The sequence below is a fragment of the Salvelinus namaycush genome, unplaced genomic scaffold (assembly GCF_016432855.1).
Source record: "Salvelinus namaycush isolate Seneca unplaced genomic scaffold, SaNama_1.0 Scaffold450, whole genome shotgun sequence".
Classification (NCBI taxonomy): domain Eukaryota; kingdom Metazoa; phylum Chordata; class Actinopteri; order Salmoniformes; family Salmonidae; genus Salvelinus; species Salvelinus namaycush.
In genome coordinates, this window is record NW_024061143.1 from 152,501 (window position 1) to 170,077 (window position 17,577).

Sequence of the window (17,577 nt, forward strand, 5' to 3'; positions counted from 1 at the left end):
TGTGTGTGTGTGTGTGTGTGTGTGTGTGTGTGTGTGTGTGTGTGTGTGTGTGTGTGTGTGTGTGTGTGTGTGTGTGTGTGTGTGTGTGTGTGTGCCTTTGACAGGTCAGAGTTAGAGATCAGCTTTTAGGGCCTGATTCATACATGCGGTAAAGAGATCAGCTTTTAGGGCCTGATTCATACATGCGGTAAAGAGATCAGCTTTTAGGGCCTGATTCATACATGCGGTAAAGAGATCAGCTTTTTAGGGCCTGATTCATACATGCGGTAAAGAGATCATTGGACAGCAGACCGTGGGGGAAAGAACAAGCACGCTGTCAATGGCGCACATTAGAAATAATCTGATTTTACAAAGTGGATATTTGTCAAATTCGTGATGATTTTTCTATTCTAACAGACCCACAATCTGGTTACTAAAATCCGATTTGGATATATTTGGCTGATTTCACTGCATAATATTTATAAGTAGTCCTTTTCAGGGTTAGAAAAAAAAGGTCTGCTAAATGCTAACTCCCATTCGTATAAGCTGGTAGCGTAGCTAGCCATATAGAAATCTGTGGTGGAACTTGAAGACATTTTTAAGTGTAATGCAGTTCATTGGTGACGAGGGGGTTGACATCAAAACAAGCATTATACTCCGATTTTTTTACCTCAACATAGTGTGATATACACATACAGATATAGGATCTTAATTTGATCACCCTGTTGCAGGAGAACTTAAAATTAACTTTCAAAAACATGCAGTGTATTTGATGTTTAAATAGGTTTCTCAGGTTTGTAATTTCCACATTGACTTAATTTTCCTAAGAAAAATGCATCAACCCCTACAACAAAATGTACATTCCATTATTATCCACATTGCTGTAGCAAACTGGCTGAAAATAAGATCCTACATCTGTACTGTATGAACAATTTTGATGTGGGGCAATGAGGAGATTCTGAATCTTTACCCCACGGAGGACGTGTGAGTGGTGTTGCCATGGCATTTTCATTGTTTTGGTCGAGTTCGATGGATCTCTTTACCGCATCGATCCGTAGCGCTGAAGATCCCCGTTGTAGTGCGATTTACATTGAAAGGTACTGTATATGTGCTCACGTTCTCGGGGGCTGCATTCACGGTAAACGCTGAAGATGTCAGCTCAATCGGAAATTACCTTTGAAAGGGATACTTCTGGATTTGAACATGTAGATACCATTTTTATGTCTCTACATACAGTTTAAAGGAAGTTTCTAACTAGCGTTAGCGCAATGACTGGAAGTGTGCATAAAAATGGTATCCACAAGTTCATCTAACTCCGGGGGATGTACACTGAACAAAAGTATTAAACGCAACATGTAAAGTGTTTATGCCATGTTTCATGAGCTGAAATAGATCCCAGAAATGTTATATGCAAAAAAGCATTTCTTATTTCTCGCAACTTTTGTGCACACGTTTTGCCAAGATAATCCATTCACCTGGCATATCAAGAAGCTGATTAACTTCTTGTCAATAGGGGGGCGCTGTTTTCACTTTGGAAAAAATCGTGCCCAATTTAAACGGCCTCGTACTCTGTTCTAGATCATACAATATGCATATTATTATTACTATTGAATAGAAAACACTCTGAAGTTTCTAAAACTGTTTGAATTATATCTGTGAGTAAAACAGAACTCATTTGGCAGCAAACTTCCATACAGGAAGTGAAAAATCTGAAAACGAGGCTCTGTTTCAGGGCCTGCCTATTCAACTGGCTTTTATTTATCGATATGTATGCACTTCATACGCCTTCCACTAGATGTCAACAGGCAGTGGAAGGTGGAATGGGGTGTCTAGCTTGATCTGAGGCCGAACAAGAGCTTTTGGAGTGACAGGTCCGGTATTTTTCTTTGTCTTCGACGGCGCGCGAGGGACCTCGACATTGTCTTCTGAAAAGCGTTCGGTATACACGGCGAATATCTCTGGCTCTGATTTTATTTGAAACATATGATAATAACATCATAAAGTAGGTTTTTTCAACCGAGTTTTATCAGTTTATTCAACGTTTATTGGGACTTTTGGAGTTTTCCGTTCTTTGCGCCAAGAGAGGATGGGAATGTTAGCAACCTTGGCTAGCATTGTGGCGCGAATTCGACAGAAGAAATGGACATTCTAAAACCAAACAACAATTTATTCTGGAAATAGGACTCCTTGTACAACATTCTGATGGAAGCTCAGCAAAAGTAAGACAACATTTATGATGTTATTTCGTATTTCTGTGTAATATGTTGATGCCTATTCTCTGCTGTGTTGGTGAGCTCTGTCTCACAATAACCCAAGCTGTATGTTGTGGTAAAGTTATTTTTTTAAATCTAACACAGCGGTTGCATTAAGAACCAGTGTATCTCTCATTTGCTATAGAACAAGTGATTTTATGTAAAGTTTATGATGAGTTCTTTGGTCAGATTAGGTGAGTGTCCAAAATATCTCCGGACATTCTGGGGAAATGTTGCTACGTATTCACAATGTATAACCACGATTTGCAGCTCTAAATATGCACATTTTCGAACAAAACATAAATGTATTGTATAACATGATGTTATAAGACTGTCATCTGATGAAGTTGTCCAAAGGTTAGTGATTAATTTTATATCTATTGCCGGTTTTTGTGAAAGCTACCTTTGCGGTGAATAAATGCGTTTGTGTGTTTGCCTATTGTGGTAAGCTAATATAATTCTATATTGTGTTTTCGCTGTAAAACACTTAAAAAATCGGAAATATTGGCTGGATTCACAAGATGTCTATCTTTCATTTGCTGTACACCATGTATTTTTCATAAATGTTTTATGATGAGTATTTATGTATTTCACGTTGCTCTCTGTAATTATTCTGGCTGCTTTGGTGCTATTTTTGATGGTGGCTGCAATGTAAAAACTATGATTTATACCTCAAATATGCACATTTTTGAACAAAACATAAATGTATTGTATAACATGTTATAAGACTGTCATCTGATGAAGTTGTTTCTTGGTTAGTGACTAATTTTATCTCTATTTTGTCGGTTTTGTGAAAGCTACCTATGCGGTGGAAACATGGTGAAAATATGCGGTTGTGTGTTTGGCTATTGTGGTTAGCTAATAGAAATACATATTGTGTTTTCGCTGTAAAACATTTAAAAAATCGGAAATGATGGCTGGATTCACAAGATGTTTATCTTTCATTTGCTGTATTGGACTTGTGATTTCATGAAAATTATATTATATGATATCCCTGTCCCGTTAGGCTAGGCTATGCAAGTCAGCTTTTTTGATGAGGAGGAACCCGGATCCGGGAGGGTGATGAAGTAGAGGTTTAAACAGCATGATCAATAAACAGGTCACTCTAAAATGTGGGGACAATAAAAGGCCACTCTAAAATGTGCAGTTTAGTCACACAACACAATGCCACATATGTCTCAAGTTATGGTATGTGCATAAGCTACGGACAACGAACACAATTGCATTTTATCGACGGGAATTTGAATGCACAGAAATACCGTGACGAGACCCTGAGGCACATTGTCGTGCCATTCATCTGCCGCAATCACCTCATGTCTTAGCATGATAATGCACAGCCCCATGTCGCTAGGATCTGTACACAATTCCTGGAAGCTGAAAATGCCCCATTTCTTTCATGGCCTGCAAACTAACAAGACATGTCACCGATTGAGCATGTTTGGGATGCTCTGGATCGACCTGTACGACATCGTGTTCCAGTTTCCGCCAATATCCAACAACTTCGCACAGCCATTGAAGAGGAGTGGGTCAACATTCCACAGGCCACAATCAACAGCCTGATCAACTCTATGTGAAGGAGATGTGTTGCGCTGCATGAGGCAAATGGTGGTCACACCAGATATAGACTGGTTTTCTGATCCACATACCTACCTTTTTTTTAAGGTATCTGTGACCAACAGACCAACATATCTGTGTTCCCAGTCATGTGAAATCCATAGATTAGGGCCTAATGAATTTATTTAAATTCACTGATTTCCTTAAATGAACTGTAACTCAGTAAAATCTTTGAAATTGTTGCATGTTGCGTTTATATTTTTTGTTCGGTATAGATTAAAGGGCCTCATTGCCAAAATCCCAAAAAGTATCCCTTTAAATGTCAGTCTTCAGCGCAGATCTTCAGCGCAACCAATTTAGTCGAGCCCTGCATTATGTTACTGAATATCTACTGCTCCAATGACTTCTATAATGTCCCGGGATGTCATCATCAGTCTTGGAAGGGGGTAATTCTTATCTTATCTTTCAGCCCCTAACTTGTTGTGGCTCTGTTCTCTGCCAGGTACGCAGCGGCTGTACAAGACGGTTCTCAGTACTTTGTCCTGCTCATCATCACAGACGGTGTCATATCAGACATGGCCCAGACCAAGGAGGCCATCGTCAACGTGAGTGGTCTGCTGGATGTTCCCATTACCCATAATCCTCCTTTGCCCACTGTCTCCCTGTCTCTCTCTTTCTCCCTCTTTCTCTCCCTCTCTGATTTACGGATGCTTTTACTGTAACTCACTTTAGCACCTCTGCCTTTTTACCTCAGCTAGCTCCAGGCCAAAGTCAATGTGTGTTGTTCTGCTGCTTTGAGAGATTCTCGTCAGGGTCACTTTATTTGAAGAAGTAGGCTGATGTTCAGTTCTATTATCTGCTCAAGTTGTTTCACTGTTGTTTGGATGTTCTTTTATTTTTGTTTGATCCAATTTAAGGTTTTGTATCTATGAACATCAATTTGTTTATGATAGCGCTGTACTTAACATTAACGCTTGCTTGTGGGCTTCTAAAATTGTTTGTTTGTTCATGAAAAGTCCCTTGGATCCACTTTGTATCTCTGGCCGTGGGAATACACAGAGTGTGTCTACTGTCCAATTGGGGAGCAGCACGGCATCCTGACCTCTGATGACTTCTAACCTCTGACCTCACAGCAGACTGGGTTTAAAGGGAATTTGCGACTGTTAGTCAAACCATTAGAACAGCCACACCTTCCTTTTAAGATCTTGTCTGCTGCTCTATCCTGCGTCCGCCAAGCCTTTTATCCTGCCTCAACCGAGCCAAGCCTTTTAACCTGCCTCAACCGAGCCAAGCTTTCTATAAACGGCCTCAACCGAGCCAAGCCTTCTAACCTGCCTCAACCGAGTCAAGCCTTTTAACCTGCCTCAACCGAGCAAACCCTTCTAACCTGCCTCAACCGAGTCAAGCCTTCTAACCTGCCTCAACCGAGCAAACCCTTCTAACCTGCCTCAACCGAGCAAACCTTTCTAACCTGCCTCAACCGAGTCAAGCCTTCTAACCTGCCCCAACCGAGTCAAGCCTTCTAAGCTGCCTCAACCGAGTCAAGCCTTCTAACCTGCCTCAACCGAGTCAAGCCTTCTAAGCTGCCTCAACCGAGTCAAGCCTTTTAACCTGCCTCAACCGAGCCAAGCCTTCTAACCTGCCTCAGCCTTCCAACCTGCCTCCACCAAGCCTTTTAACCCGTCTCAGCCTTCCAACCTGCCTCAGGCAATCCTCTACCTCTAACCTGCCTCAACTGACTCAACCAAGCCTTCTAACCTGCTGCCTTGGCCCTGCTTTCTGTGTCCTGCCATCGCATTTACAGTCCTGTCAACTAGAATCACTATTCTCAACACAGGGACAAAAGACTGAATTACTTGTTTATTTGGAGTTGAATCCTCTGCCGCTATCAGTTGTTTTCTCCAATTGTTCATACTGTCCTGCTGATTTAGTTTTGCATATCTCTATGGAGTCCACATTACCCTCCATTACCCCACTCGTCTGCCCGTTTACCAGGCCAGCCTTTGGGCTAAATATTAGCTCCAACCCCTGTCTTTGATGTTTCACAGATCTCTCCTTAACTTCACACTCCACTAAGGGCAGTGGTTAATACAGGAGGGCCAACTCTCTTCCTTTTCTGTCAGGACAGAACAGCAGAATCACCATGGCCCATAATTCATTTGGGCCACTATTACATCACTGCATATCTGTGTCTCAAAGTGCACCATATTCCTTATTTAGTGCACTACTTTTGACCAGAGCCCTATGAACCCTGCTTAAAACTAGTGCACTACATATGGATAGGCTTCCATTTGGAACGCGGTCAATGTGTTGGCAGTTTATACCCGTGTCACAGGGGAGGGTGGGGGAGGGGCTGCCTCACTGACTGGTTTGTCATGCAGAGGATGGTTGGAATAAAATTCATGAATATTTTAATGATTTTAGAAACTTCCAGGTTTGCTTCTGCAGGCCGGAAAATACTATTACAGCCAGGGACAGGTAGAGATCAAACTATTCAAAGTTGTTGGGTTTGCAATTATTTTTGCAGTCCAAAAATAGATGGTATTTAAACAGCTTGCTGGAGTAGGATCCCCTGAGTAAGAAGTAAAGTTACTAACAGTGTCGACTAAATAATGTATGTTTGTGGTTCAGTCTTTGTGAAAATATGATGTGGCGTTTATTGATACAAGTGTGTTGATTAAATAGAAAAATCTGTTAGAGTTTCAGTGTGAGAGAGAGTGAAAGAGGGAGAGTGAGAACGAGAGAGAGAATGAGAGAAAGAGCACACATATGTACACACACACACACACACACACACACACACACACACACACACACACACACACACACACACACACACACACACACACACACACACACACACACACCCTGCATCTTCTCCACATCCGAATGTGTTTTCACCACAGGCATTTATCATTAATTCATACCACAGAGCTTTTACCGTATAATTCCCAATATAACATATTGCAGCATCGAACTTTGGGTGGTGGCGGCAGGAGGATAAATCATAGATCGGTCCTATTATGTTGATGTAGTGGAATAGAGACACTGCTCAGATAAGCAGAGAGGAGTAAGATTTACAGTGTACAGTGCAGGGCATGTTAGATCATTGATGCCAGCTCATGCACATCGTCTTTCGCTTCAAAAGCAGCAGGTCATCGTTAGCTGGTTTAAAGCAGCAGGTCATCATTAGCTGGTTTAAAGCAGCAGGTCATCGTTAGCTGGTTTAAAGCAGCAGGTCATCGTTAGCTGGTTTAAAGCAGCAGGTCATCATTAGCTGGTTTAAAGCAGCAGGTCATCGTTAGCTGGTTTAAAGCAGCAGGTCATCGTTAGCTGGTTTAAAGCAGCAGGTCATCATTAGCTGGTTTAAAGCAGCAGGTCATCGTTAGCTGGTTTAAAGCAGCAGGTCATCGTTAGCTGGTTTAAAGCAGCAGGTCATCATTAGCTGGTTTAAAGCAGCAGGTCATCATTAGCTGGTTTAAAGCAGCAGGTCATCATTAGCTGGTTTAAAGCAGCAGGTCATCGTTAGCTGGTTTAAAGCAGCAGGTCATCATTAGCTGGTTTAAAGCAGCAGGTCATCGTTAGCTGGTTTAAAGCAGCAGGTCATCATTAGCTGGTTTAAAGCAGCAGGTCATCATTAGCTGGTTTAAAGCAGCAGGTCATCATTAGCTGGTTTAAAGCAGCAGGTCATCATTAGCTGGTTTAAAGCAGCAGGTCATCGTTAGCTGGTTTAAAGCAGCAGGTCATCATTAGCTGGTTTAAAGCAGCAGGTCATCATTAGCTGGTTTAAAGCAGCAGGTCATCATTAGCTGGTTTAAAGCAGCAGGTCATCATTGGCTGGTTTAAAGCACCAGGTCATCATTAGCTGGTTTAAAGCAGCAGGTCATCATTAGCTGGTTTAAAGCAGCAGGTCATCATTAGCTGGTTTAAAGCAGCAGGTCATCGTTAGCTGGTTTAAAGCAGCAGGTCATCATTAGCTGGTTTAAAGCAGCAGGTCATCATTAGCTGGTTTAAAGCAGCAGGTCATCATTAGCTGGTTTAAAGCACCAGGTCATCGTTAGCTGGTTTAAAGCAGCAGGTCATCATTAGCTGGTTTAAAGCAGCAGGTCATCATTAGCTGGTTTAAAGCAGCAGGTCATCATTAGCTGGTTTAAAGCAGCAGGTCATCATTAGCTGGTTTAAAGCAGCAGGTCATCATTAGCTGGTTTAAAGCAGCAGGTCATCGTTAGCTGGTTTAAAGCACCAGGTCATCATTAGCTGGTTTAAAGCAGCAGGTCATCGTTAGCTGGTTTAAAGCAGCAGGTCATCATTAGCTGGTTTAAAGCAGCAGGTCATCGTTAGCTGGTTTAAAGCAGCAGCTTTGTCGATTGCTTACGGTACATTTCCCAGGGGCGCGGAACTCTGGTTTCGGAGGCGTCCGCATGGTCCTAAAGCACACTGTTGCCTCGTTTTGTATCACATGATAAAACTGGGGGGGGACAAAAACGCAAATTCAGAACGTGGGGAACCGGGGACGTTCCCCCCCCCCCCGTCCCCAGTTAAAGTAGCGCCCCTGACATTTTACTATGCTGCTTTACCAGGCGTCCTAAATAAGAGATGGTGTAAGTGTATTTCACTGTTGGGAGAGATGTACTGTAAGCATTTTGGCTGTGCTATGTTCCCCTCCTCTGTACGTGCTCTCTACAGAACACATTGTATTAACACTGTAGACAATATCCTATGCTATTTTGTATATTCTACCGTTTACTATTACGTTGGCTATACTGTAGTAGTTTGCCTGGACAAAATATTCCACGACTGACTCAAATCTTTAACTTTTTAAATGGTCTACTGTAAAACTGATATTTCTTGTAGCAGCAATACATCCACACATGGCTAAAGAGAATGTATTTCTCAACCTCTAGAGAATTCTGCTGGATATGGACAAATCGAGTTTTTTTTGCAATTCTGATGCATTTCCCCAGACTGAATGTTCAACTAGAGCCGAGCTGAACAGTGTGAACAGCAAGCAGGGAATTGTCAGCAAACGCAGTGTTTCGGGTTATCTTGTCTGTGCAATGCACATGTATTTGTCTTTCGTCCAATGGTCTCCTTGTGTCTTGCTGCCCTGTGCGACTGGATTAGCAGACTGTTGTAAAGAAGTAGCACTGTTACTGTGTCACTGAATAAACCCAATGCATTATACACCGTGTGAATAGTGATCAACTGTTTTGTATAGAGGCTGTCAGATTGGTTTGTAACTGATTTTTTTTTTTTTTATATTTTTGATCCGTCCTCTTCAGAATCTTTTTTTGGGCGATCAATTGTTTTTATTTTGCGAAATACACTAAACAAAGACAACTACCGGTATGAACGTTTAATGACTAAAGCTTTTGCCCACGTAAAGAACTCAAAAAACACCTTGTCAGAATGTTGACAGTATCACATCTACTTCTTTGTTCGTCACTGTGTTTGTTCTCCGCAGGCCGCTAAGCTTCCAATGTCTATCATCATTGTTGGAGTCGGCCAAGCTGAGTTTGATGGTGAGATTGACCCCCCTCATAATGCTTTCATGATATTTTAATGTTTGTTTTTTGTTGTTTTCATTTATAATTAGCAGATAGCGATGTCAATACACTGAGTATACCAAACATTAGGAGCACCTTCCTAATATTGAGTTGCACCCTCAGTTAAGAATTTGTTCTTAACTAACTTGCCTAGTTAAATAAAGGCTCAATTTAAAAAATATATTTACAAAATTTGGCAGCAGAATAGCCTCAATTCGTCAGGCCATGGACTCTACAAGGTGTTGAAAGTGGTCCACAGGGATGCTGGCCCATGTTGACGCCAATGCTTCCCACAGTTGTGTCAAGTTGGCTGGATATCCTTTGGGTGGTGGACCATTCTTGATACACACGGGGAAACTGTTGAGTGTGAAAACCCCAGCAGCGTTGCAGTTCTTGACACAAACTGGTGCGCCTGGCACCTACTACCATACCCTTTTCAAAGGCACTTTTCACCCTCTGGATGGCACCCATGTCTCAAGGCTTAAAAATCCTTATTTAACCGGTCTCCTCCCCTTCATCTACACTGATTGAAGTGGATTTAACAAATGACATCAATAATAGCTTTCATAGCTTTCACCTGGATTCACCTGGTCAGTCTACAGTATGTCCTGGAAAGAGCAGGTGTTCATAATGTTTGTATACTCAGTGTATGTTTTTAGATGGGAAATGGAAATGAATTCAAAAGAGACTCTTATAAGCTGCTGCTGGTCAGAAAGAGTATTATTTCACTATGTGGCTAAGAGAAAGAAAACATTTTTCACACAATGTCTTTAACTTAGTCCTTGACCTATGCTGAGGAAATAACAACTCAAAACATTTGCATGAATAATCAACACAACTCAAATAAAAAATTCCTCTGTCAAATATGCCAAGTGTTCTGTCATATATATAAAATAGAATTAAGGTAGGAGGTTATAGGGGTCAGTTTCAGTGTGAGGGATCTTAGCTAATTGGCAGTTTGGTGGAAGTCCCTAGTTAATAATAAGCAATTCACAGCTGTTGCATACAATCTGAATATTTTCAACATATGGTCACAACTTTGATTCTCGCCATTTTGGTGTGCTGTTTGCTGTAACAGTGGCTGGCTGTTACAGAAGCTGGCTGGTGATTGGTTTAAAATATTCTTCTTTTACATGGTTATTTACGATGCTGGGAATGTTCTCATGAATGTTAAAGGCAGTTATTATAATTGATTAGGAGGCATAGGCAGCGCATCCATAAGGCTAAGGGAAGCTAAGATTTCCCTAAAGTAAATTGAATTACATTGCCCAAAATTATGCAGCCTAATTAGCTTACTCCTGTCTATACAGAAGTAAATAAAATCATTAAAAATAGGCTACTATACCAGAAAGCATGATTTAGCCACAGAGCATCATTTAAAAAAAAATGTTTTTAAAAAAATCTACCAAATAAATGATTGTTGAGTTGCGACTGTCAGTGGAAAGCAGAGAGACCCAGCCATGGCATATGACAATATTTAAAAACAACATTGCGGAAAAAACGTTTGAAAAGAAAATGGCTATTGTTGTAAAGAGATTACAATACAAAGACTGCAAACTGTGTATTTTAGTTATCAAAATTCTCAACTTAATTGAGCGAACAGTAGCAGATCTTATTTGCACTAGTAGAGATTATTGGCCCTATCTATCCCCAGTGAGTTTGCATATTCACTCTCTTTATCTTTGGGTCAGTTCCACTTTAGTTTGTTTTTGGATAATAATTTCTTCCTCTTCACGTTGGCATAAATGGATCGGGTGACAGGCACAGGAATGCGCAATAGGGGTTTTTATTACCCAAATTACAGCGTACTATGTAAGGGCACAGGGACGAAGACCAAACAAACACATATACAAAACACAGGGTAGAAACCAAAACAAAAGAGTGAGGAGTACCTCGAATGAATACACAATGATTATCACACGGGATGAGACCCGTAATCATCTGCACAATCCACGTGGCACGAAAGCCAAAACAACACAGCACAGGTACTCACATGACCAACGGACATTGGCACAATAATCGACAGGACAATGGTGAACAAAGGGCACACTTATACAATGACTAATCAAATGGAATAAGGGCCAGGTGTGCGTAATGACAGTTCCGGAGGGATCCGTGACACTCCTCCAGGTTAGATTGACACCATATTGTATTTGTTTCTCCCGTTTTCATAGGCCGATTATATGGATCAGACAATGTTGTTTTTATTGATCTGTTTGTCAGTGTCAGCAGAGTAGGCTGCCCTGTAAAAATTATTCTGCTAATGTATCCAGTCATATATAGTGTAGTAGAATTGCATGAAATGTGTTTGAAAAAAGGCCAAGTATCATGTTTAATGTAAGACCCAGGTCCAGACAGTGACGAAATAACAAAGGTTTATTGGTCGAACGAACAGGGGCAGGCAGGCTCAGGGTCAGGGCAGGCAGAGGTCAATAATTCAGATAGCTGGGGCAAAGGTACAGGACGGCAGGCAGGCTCAGGGTCAGGGCAGGCAGGAATGGTCAAAACCGGGAAACAAGAAAACAGGAACAAGGGGGAAAATGCTGGTAGGCTTGACGAACAAAACGAACTGGCAAGAGACAGAGAACACAGGTATAAATACACAGGGGATAGTGGGGAAGACGGGCGACACCTGGAGGGGGGTGGAAACAATCACAAAGACAGGTGAAACAGATTAGGAGGTGACACCAACATTTTCCTGTGCAAAAAAAGGAGAAGAAATGTATCCGATATAGCCTAGGGTTTCTCTACGCCACTACATGCTGCATTGAAAAGTATTTTTTGCGAACTGTGATTGAGTTATATTATTTGCCTAAATTATGACTATTTAATTTGTTATTCACATTAGGAATATTAGGCCATCTTACATAAGTTTTCAAATGTGAGGAATGCTTTGCTATTAAGTGCATTTTTGTGGTGGAAATTAGCTTCCCCAAACTTGAAACCCACACACCACCTATATCTGAAGGCCATATTAGGACAGCCTCCAACTACAAGTCCGAGTGACACTGAGACCCCTCCTTGTGAGTCTGAAGCTATAGTAATATGGACACCATGATGGGTAGTCACTCCTACAGGCAATGTACAGCATGTTTACGCTGGTGTAAAAAGCCACCATAATGGTTAAAGTTACACAGACAGTGCAGGGTAGTGACTCACCCAGACTGTAGAGGGTTAAACTGGTTTTATAAGCCACTATGAAGGGTCGTGACTCACCCAGAAAGTAGTGGTTTAAACTGGTGTTATAAGCCACTATGAAGGGTCAGTAAAACCTCAACAGAATCGGTGGGTCCCCAGCGGAACGGTTGAGCTAACGTAGGCTAATGCGATTAGCATGAGGTTGTAAGTAACAAGAAAATGTCCCAGGACATAGACATATCTGATATTGGCAGAAAGCTTAAATTCTTGTTAATCTAACTGCAATGTCCAATTTACAGTAGCTATTAGTGAAAGAATACCATGCTATTGTTTGAGGAGAGTGCACAGTTATGAACTTGAAAAGTTATTAATAAACCAATTAGGCACATTTGGGCAGTCTTGTTACAAACTTTTAACAGAAATGTAATGATTCAATGGATCAGTCTAAAACTTTGCACATACAAAAGTCTAAATTGCGCCTGGGCTGGAATAATACATGATGGCATTTCTCTTGCATTTCAAAGATGATGGTACAAAAAAAATACAAAAAAAAACCGCATGTTTTTTTCTTTGTATTATCTTTTACCAGATCTAATGTGTTATATTCTCCTGCATTTATTTCACATTTCCACAAACTTCAAAGTGTTTCCTTTCAAATGGTATCAAGAATATGCATATCCTTGCTTCATGTCCTGAGCTACAGGTAGTTAGATTTGGGTATGTCATTTTAGGCGAAGATTTACAAAAAGGGGCAGATCCCAATTATAAGCCACTATGAAGGGTAGTGACTCACCCAGACAGTAGAGGCTTAAACTGGTGTTATAAGCCATTATAAATGGTCAGTCACCCAGACGGAAGAGGTTTAAACTGGTGTTATAAGCCACTATGAAGGGTAGTGACTCACCCAGACACTAGAGGTTTAAACTGGTGTTATAAACCACTATGAAGGGTAGTGACTCACCCAGACAGTAGAGGTTTAAACTGGTGTTATAAGCCATTATAAATGGTCAGTCACCCAGACGGAAGAGGTTTAAACTGGTGTTATAAACCACTATGAAGGGTAGTGACTCACCCAGACAGATGTTTAAACTGGTGTTATAAACCACTATGAAGGGTAGTGACTCGCTTGGACAGTAGAGGTTTAAACTGGTGTTATAAACCACTATGAATGGTAGGGACTCACCCAGACAGTAGAGGATTAAACTGGTGTTATAAACCACTATGAAGGGTAGTGACTTGCCCAGACAGTAGAGGTTTAAACTGGTGTCATAAACCACTATGAAGGGTAGTGACTCGCCCAGACAGTAGAGGTTTAAACTGGTGTTATAAACCACTATGAAGGGTAGTGACTTGCCCAGACAGTAGAGGTTTAAACTGGTGTTATAAACCACTATGAAGGGTAGTGACTCGCCCAGACAGTAGAGGTTTAAACTGGTGTTATAAACCACTATGAAGGGTAGTGACTCGCCCAGACACTAGAGGTTTAAACTGGTGTTATAAACCACTATGAAGGGTAGTGACTCGCCCAGACAGTAGAGGTTTAAACTGGTGTTATAAACCACTATGAAGGGTAGTGACTCGCCCAGACAGTAGAGGTTTAAACTGGTGTTATAAACCACTATGAAGGGTAGTGACTCGCCCAGACAGTAGAGGTTTAAACTGGTGTTATAAACCACTATGAAGGGTAGTGACTCGCCCAGACAGTAGAGGTTTAAACTGGTGTTATAAACCACTATGAAGGGTAGTGACTCGCCCAGACAGTAGAGGTTTAAACTGGTGTTATAAACCACTATGAAGGGTAGTGACTCGCCCAGACAGTAGAGGTTTTAACTGGTATCCCTTTTTCTCTTCTCTGTAGCCATGGTGGAGCTTGACGGTGATGACATCAGAATCTCCTCGCGAGGGAAGCTGGCAGAGAGAGACATTGTACAGGTAGAGCTCAATTTCTGTTTTTCCCGTATGACCATAACACAACACTGATGAGTGATGGGGGGGGGGGGGGGGGGGGGGGGGCATGTCACAGAAAGGTCACGTCGATACAGTAAGGAAACTACTGAGGATTGATGGCATCATTGTTCAAATCTCAGAGGTGCCATTTGTGAAATATTCCACACCCCCCTATTCACCCATAACCAAACAATCTGACATATTAGTAAAATCAATCATAGTTTCACTTGACAAAATTGTTCTGAAATGAAATAACAATAAACATTGTCACATATTGCCACTTTCAAGTTTGAAACAGATCAAAGTGCTATAGAAACGATACCTCTCTCTCTCTCTCTCTCTCTCTCCCTCTCTCTCTCTCTCTCTCTCTCCCCCCCCCCCCTCCCATATAGTTTGTTCCGTTCAGAGACTACATGGACCGGACAGGAAACCACGTGTTGAGTATGGCCCGGCTAGCCAAAGACGTCCTGGCTGAGATCCCTGAACAGCTCATCCTCTACATGAAGAGTAGAGGTATCAAACCCTGCCTCCTGCCTCCACTCAATGAGGAACCAGGCCGTGAAGACCAGGACCACGCCCAGACCACCCCTGTCTGAGCCCCAGACCTACCCCCATCTGAGGTGCCAACCCTGGGGAAGGAGGTCGCGGTAGGATGGGTGGTGGACCCCCTCATGGAGGGATGCAAAACGTAAATGTGAAAATGCTTCAAGGCATGCTGAACAAATTGATAAGACTCCATTTTGTTTGGAGCGAGACTGCTTTGATGGAAAAAGCTGAAGATCATGGAGTTTTCCTTTTGAGTTTCATCTCCCGACGGGAGGGCGAAGAGGGGGATGAGAATTGGAGAGTCACAGAGGAGGTGAAGAGAGGAGATAAACAGAGCAGTGATGTAAAACGAATGTTAGATGTTAGCAGTCAGAGCTGTCAAAGTGGTGATGTAACAGGTAGCATGCCTTAGATGGAGAGGGTGTTTTTGAGGACATAAATTATTAGAATGTGCCAGTTTGTATCACGTTTGTGTATATGATACATTTTAGAGTGGTGGTGTATGTTGGATCTATTGTAAAAACTACAGCATCTATTCATGTTGGGGTTAATATTTTTCTTCATATTTTCCCATCACGTTTTTTTGAGGGGGGGGGGGGGGGATCAATGCTATGGATAATTGTTCATTTATACTTTGAAGAGTACTGTAATACAAAGCATGTGGTAGATAGAAACTATCCAACTGTTTTAGGAATAGTTGTAAAAGATCAAGATGAATGCTTTTACATTTTGGATTGTGACAGTTACACAGATGACCAGATGTTTGTATGATAGTTTAACTTCATGCACCCTGTACAAGATATACTTACCCTATATATTAACAATAGGTATCAACAAAATGCACTAACAGTCCAAATAAAAAGCACAAAGGTCATATACAAAACATTTATTGATCAAATGAAATATATACCACAATTATATACTAGCAACCAACAGCTACCCCTCAAAGACAATGGAAAGGATTGCACAGCAACAAAATGAAATGTCTTCCAGTTCTAGAACGTTGTCACGAATGAGAATGAATCTAGAATCTAGTTACTTCACATTCTGCATTATTATTGTTTACACATCTGCTCATGCACGACCAGAGCCACGTCTTCAAAGGCATAGTATTTCCATAGTATTAGTATGTAGCGAGGTATGTCGTCTAGCTAGCTGCATTCACACATATCTCGGTTGCTATAATCCTTCTCGTTGTATTTTGTATAATCCTTCTCGTATGATGTTGTTGATTCTGTTTGATTCTTCTTTATGCTCTGCACACCGTGCCATAGAAATTCATAGTGGATATAGAACACTGAGAAGGCAACAGATGTTAATGAAACACCTTTTGCGAAGTGTGATGTCAACTACATTCATTAATTTGTTGGAATAGATTTTTTTTTCCCCCCACTGAGAAAATAAAACAATGAGAAATACTTTCAGCCCAGCATAATATAATCAAATCAAATTTGTCACATGCGCCGAATAGAACAGGTGTACAACACTGAACACTGAATACAACACTGAAATGCTTACTTATAAGCCCTTAACCAACAATGCAGTTTTAAGAAAAATAAAAGTTAAGAGAGTATTTAATAAAATAAACTGAAGTTAAAAAAAATATCGGATAAGTACTGTAGCCTATGCCATTTTATCCTTTATCTTTTGCAGATTGTATATTCATTGCGTTTCTAACATGCTGACCACACCACTCGCATTATGTGCGCGAGCGTTGCAAAATAAATGTATGCATACATGTCATTCAATCATTGCATCCAAAATACTGACACGCGTCAACGGGCTTCCGTGTAGCCAGGCCCTAAAAATAGAACTTGGTTCTATTTGTGACGCTTGATGCGCTGAAAGTCCCGCCTCTCCCATCTCCTCATTGGTTTTTAGGAGCATATACCTACGTGGGTGATTGAAAGTTGAACTGAGGTCCACACTCCAGTCCAGTTGGTAGTGGTAATGCACCTTAAAGTTGGTTGCCAACCACTATATAAAGTCCAAAGAAGAAGAAGCCTGAAGGAGGAGAGATTACTAAAAACTAACTAGGTTTCTCCTTTTATCTGTGGATTAATTGTCGGAGTAGAGGACCTTGTGCATTTCAGGTAAAATAACAACCCAATGTTTATATCCCAGGACAAATTAGCTAGCAACAGCAAGCTAGCTAGCTAAATTGCCATGAATGTTTAATGCTTTTCGAACTGTCCCCAAATTAATATAGTTGGTTCAAAGATCGTTTTGATATTTCAAACTGCGTGTCGTGATCGCGTCTGGTGTGGATGGACAAAATCAACTCGGACGCACGAGTGTGCCCGGTCTAGTCAGCATGTAAGACGTCATTAAAAGGGAGTCAATATAAAAAGTAACTGCATAAAGAGCAGTTGATAACAGTGTACAATCTATTTTACTCACTTCATCTGGACTACTGATAGATTTAAAACTTGCTGCCAGGGATGTATTGCCATCTTTAATTTAAGTTGTTGATGTATATGTGACCGACTGGGGTTCAAATCCGGGTTTCCACGGAGATAAAGCAGTTAACTAAAGTAGCCAAACACAAGTCTTCAAGTTTCGGACAAGATTACTCTCCGTGTGTGCTTTGTTCCAAAACACATTTGACATTTTAG

At 41.2% G+C, this 17,577-nt stretch overlaps 1 protein-coding gene across 1 annotated transcript in view; it reads left to right on the forward strand.

Moving 5' to 3' along the window:
• LOC120041366 (copine-5-like) overlaps positions 1 to 15,435 on the forward strand; it is a gene marked incomplete at its 5' end in the record, with an annotated part of 143,649 nt that extends 128,214 nt beyond the window's left edge. The window contains 4 exons of the mRNA XM_038986311.1: positions 4,288 to 4,390; positions 9,250 to 9,307; positions 14,328 to 14,401; positions 14,809 to 15,435. Coding sequence (XP_038842239.1) covers positions 4,288 to 4,390; positions 9,250 to 9,307; positions 14,328 to 14,401; positions 14,809 to 15,012 — 439 coding nt within the window. The remainder of the gene's footprint in view (positions 1 to 4,287; positions 4,391 to 9,249; positions 9,308 to 14,327; positions 14,402 to 14,808) is intronic.
• Positions 15,436 to 17,577: the final 2,142 nt, after the last annotated feature.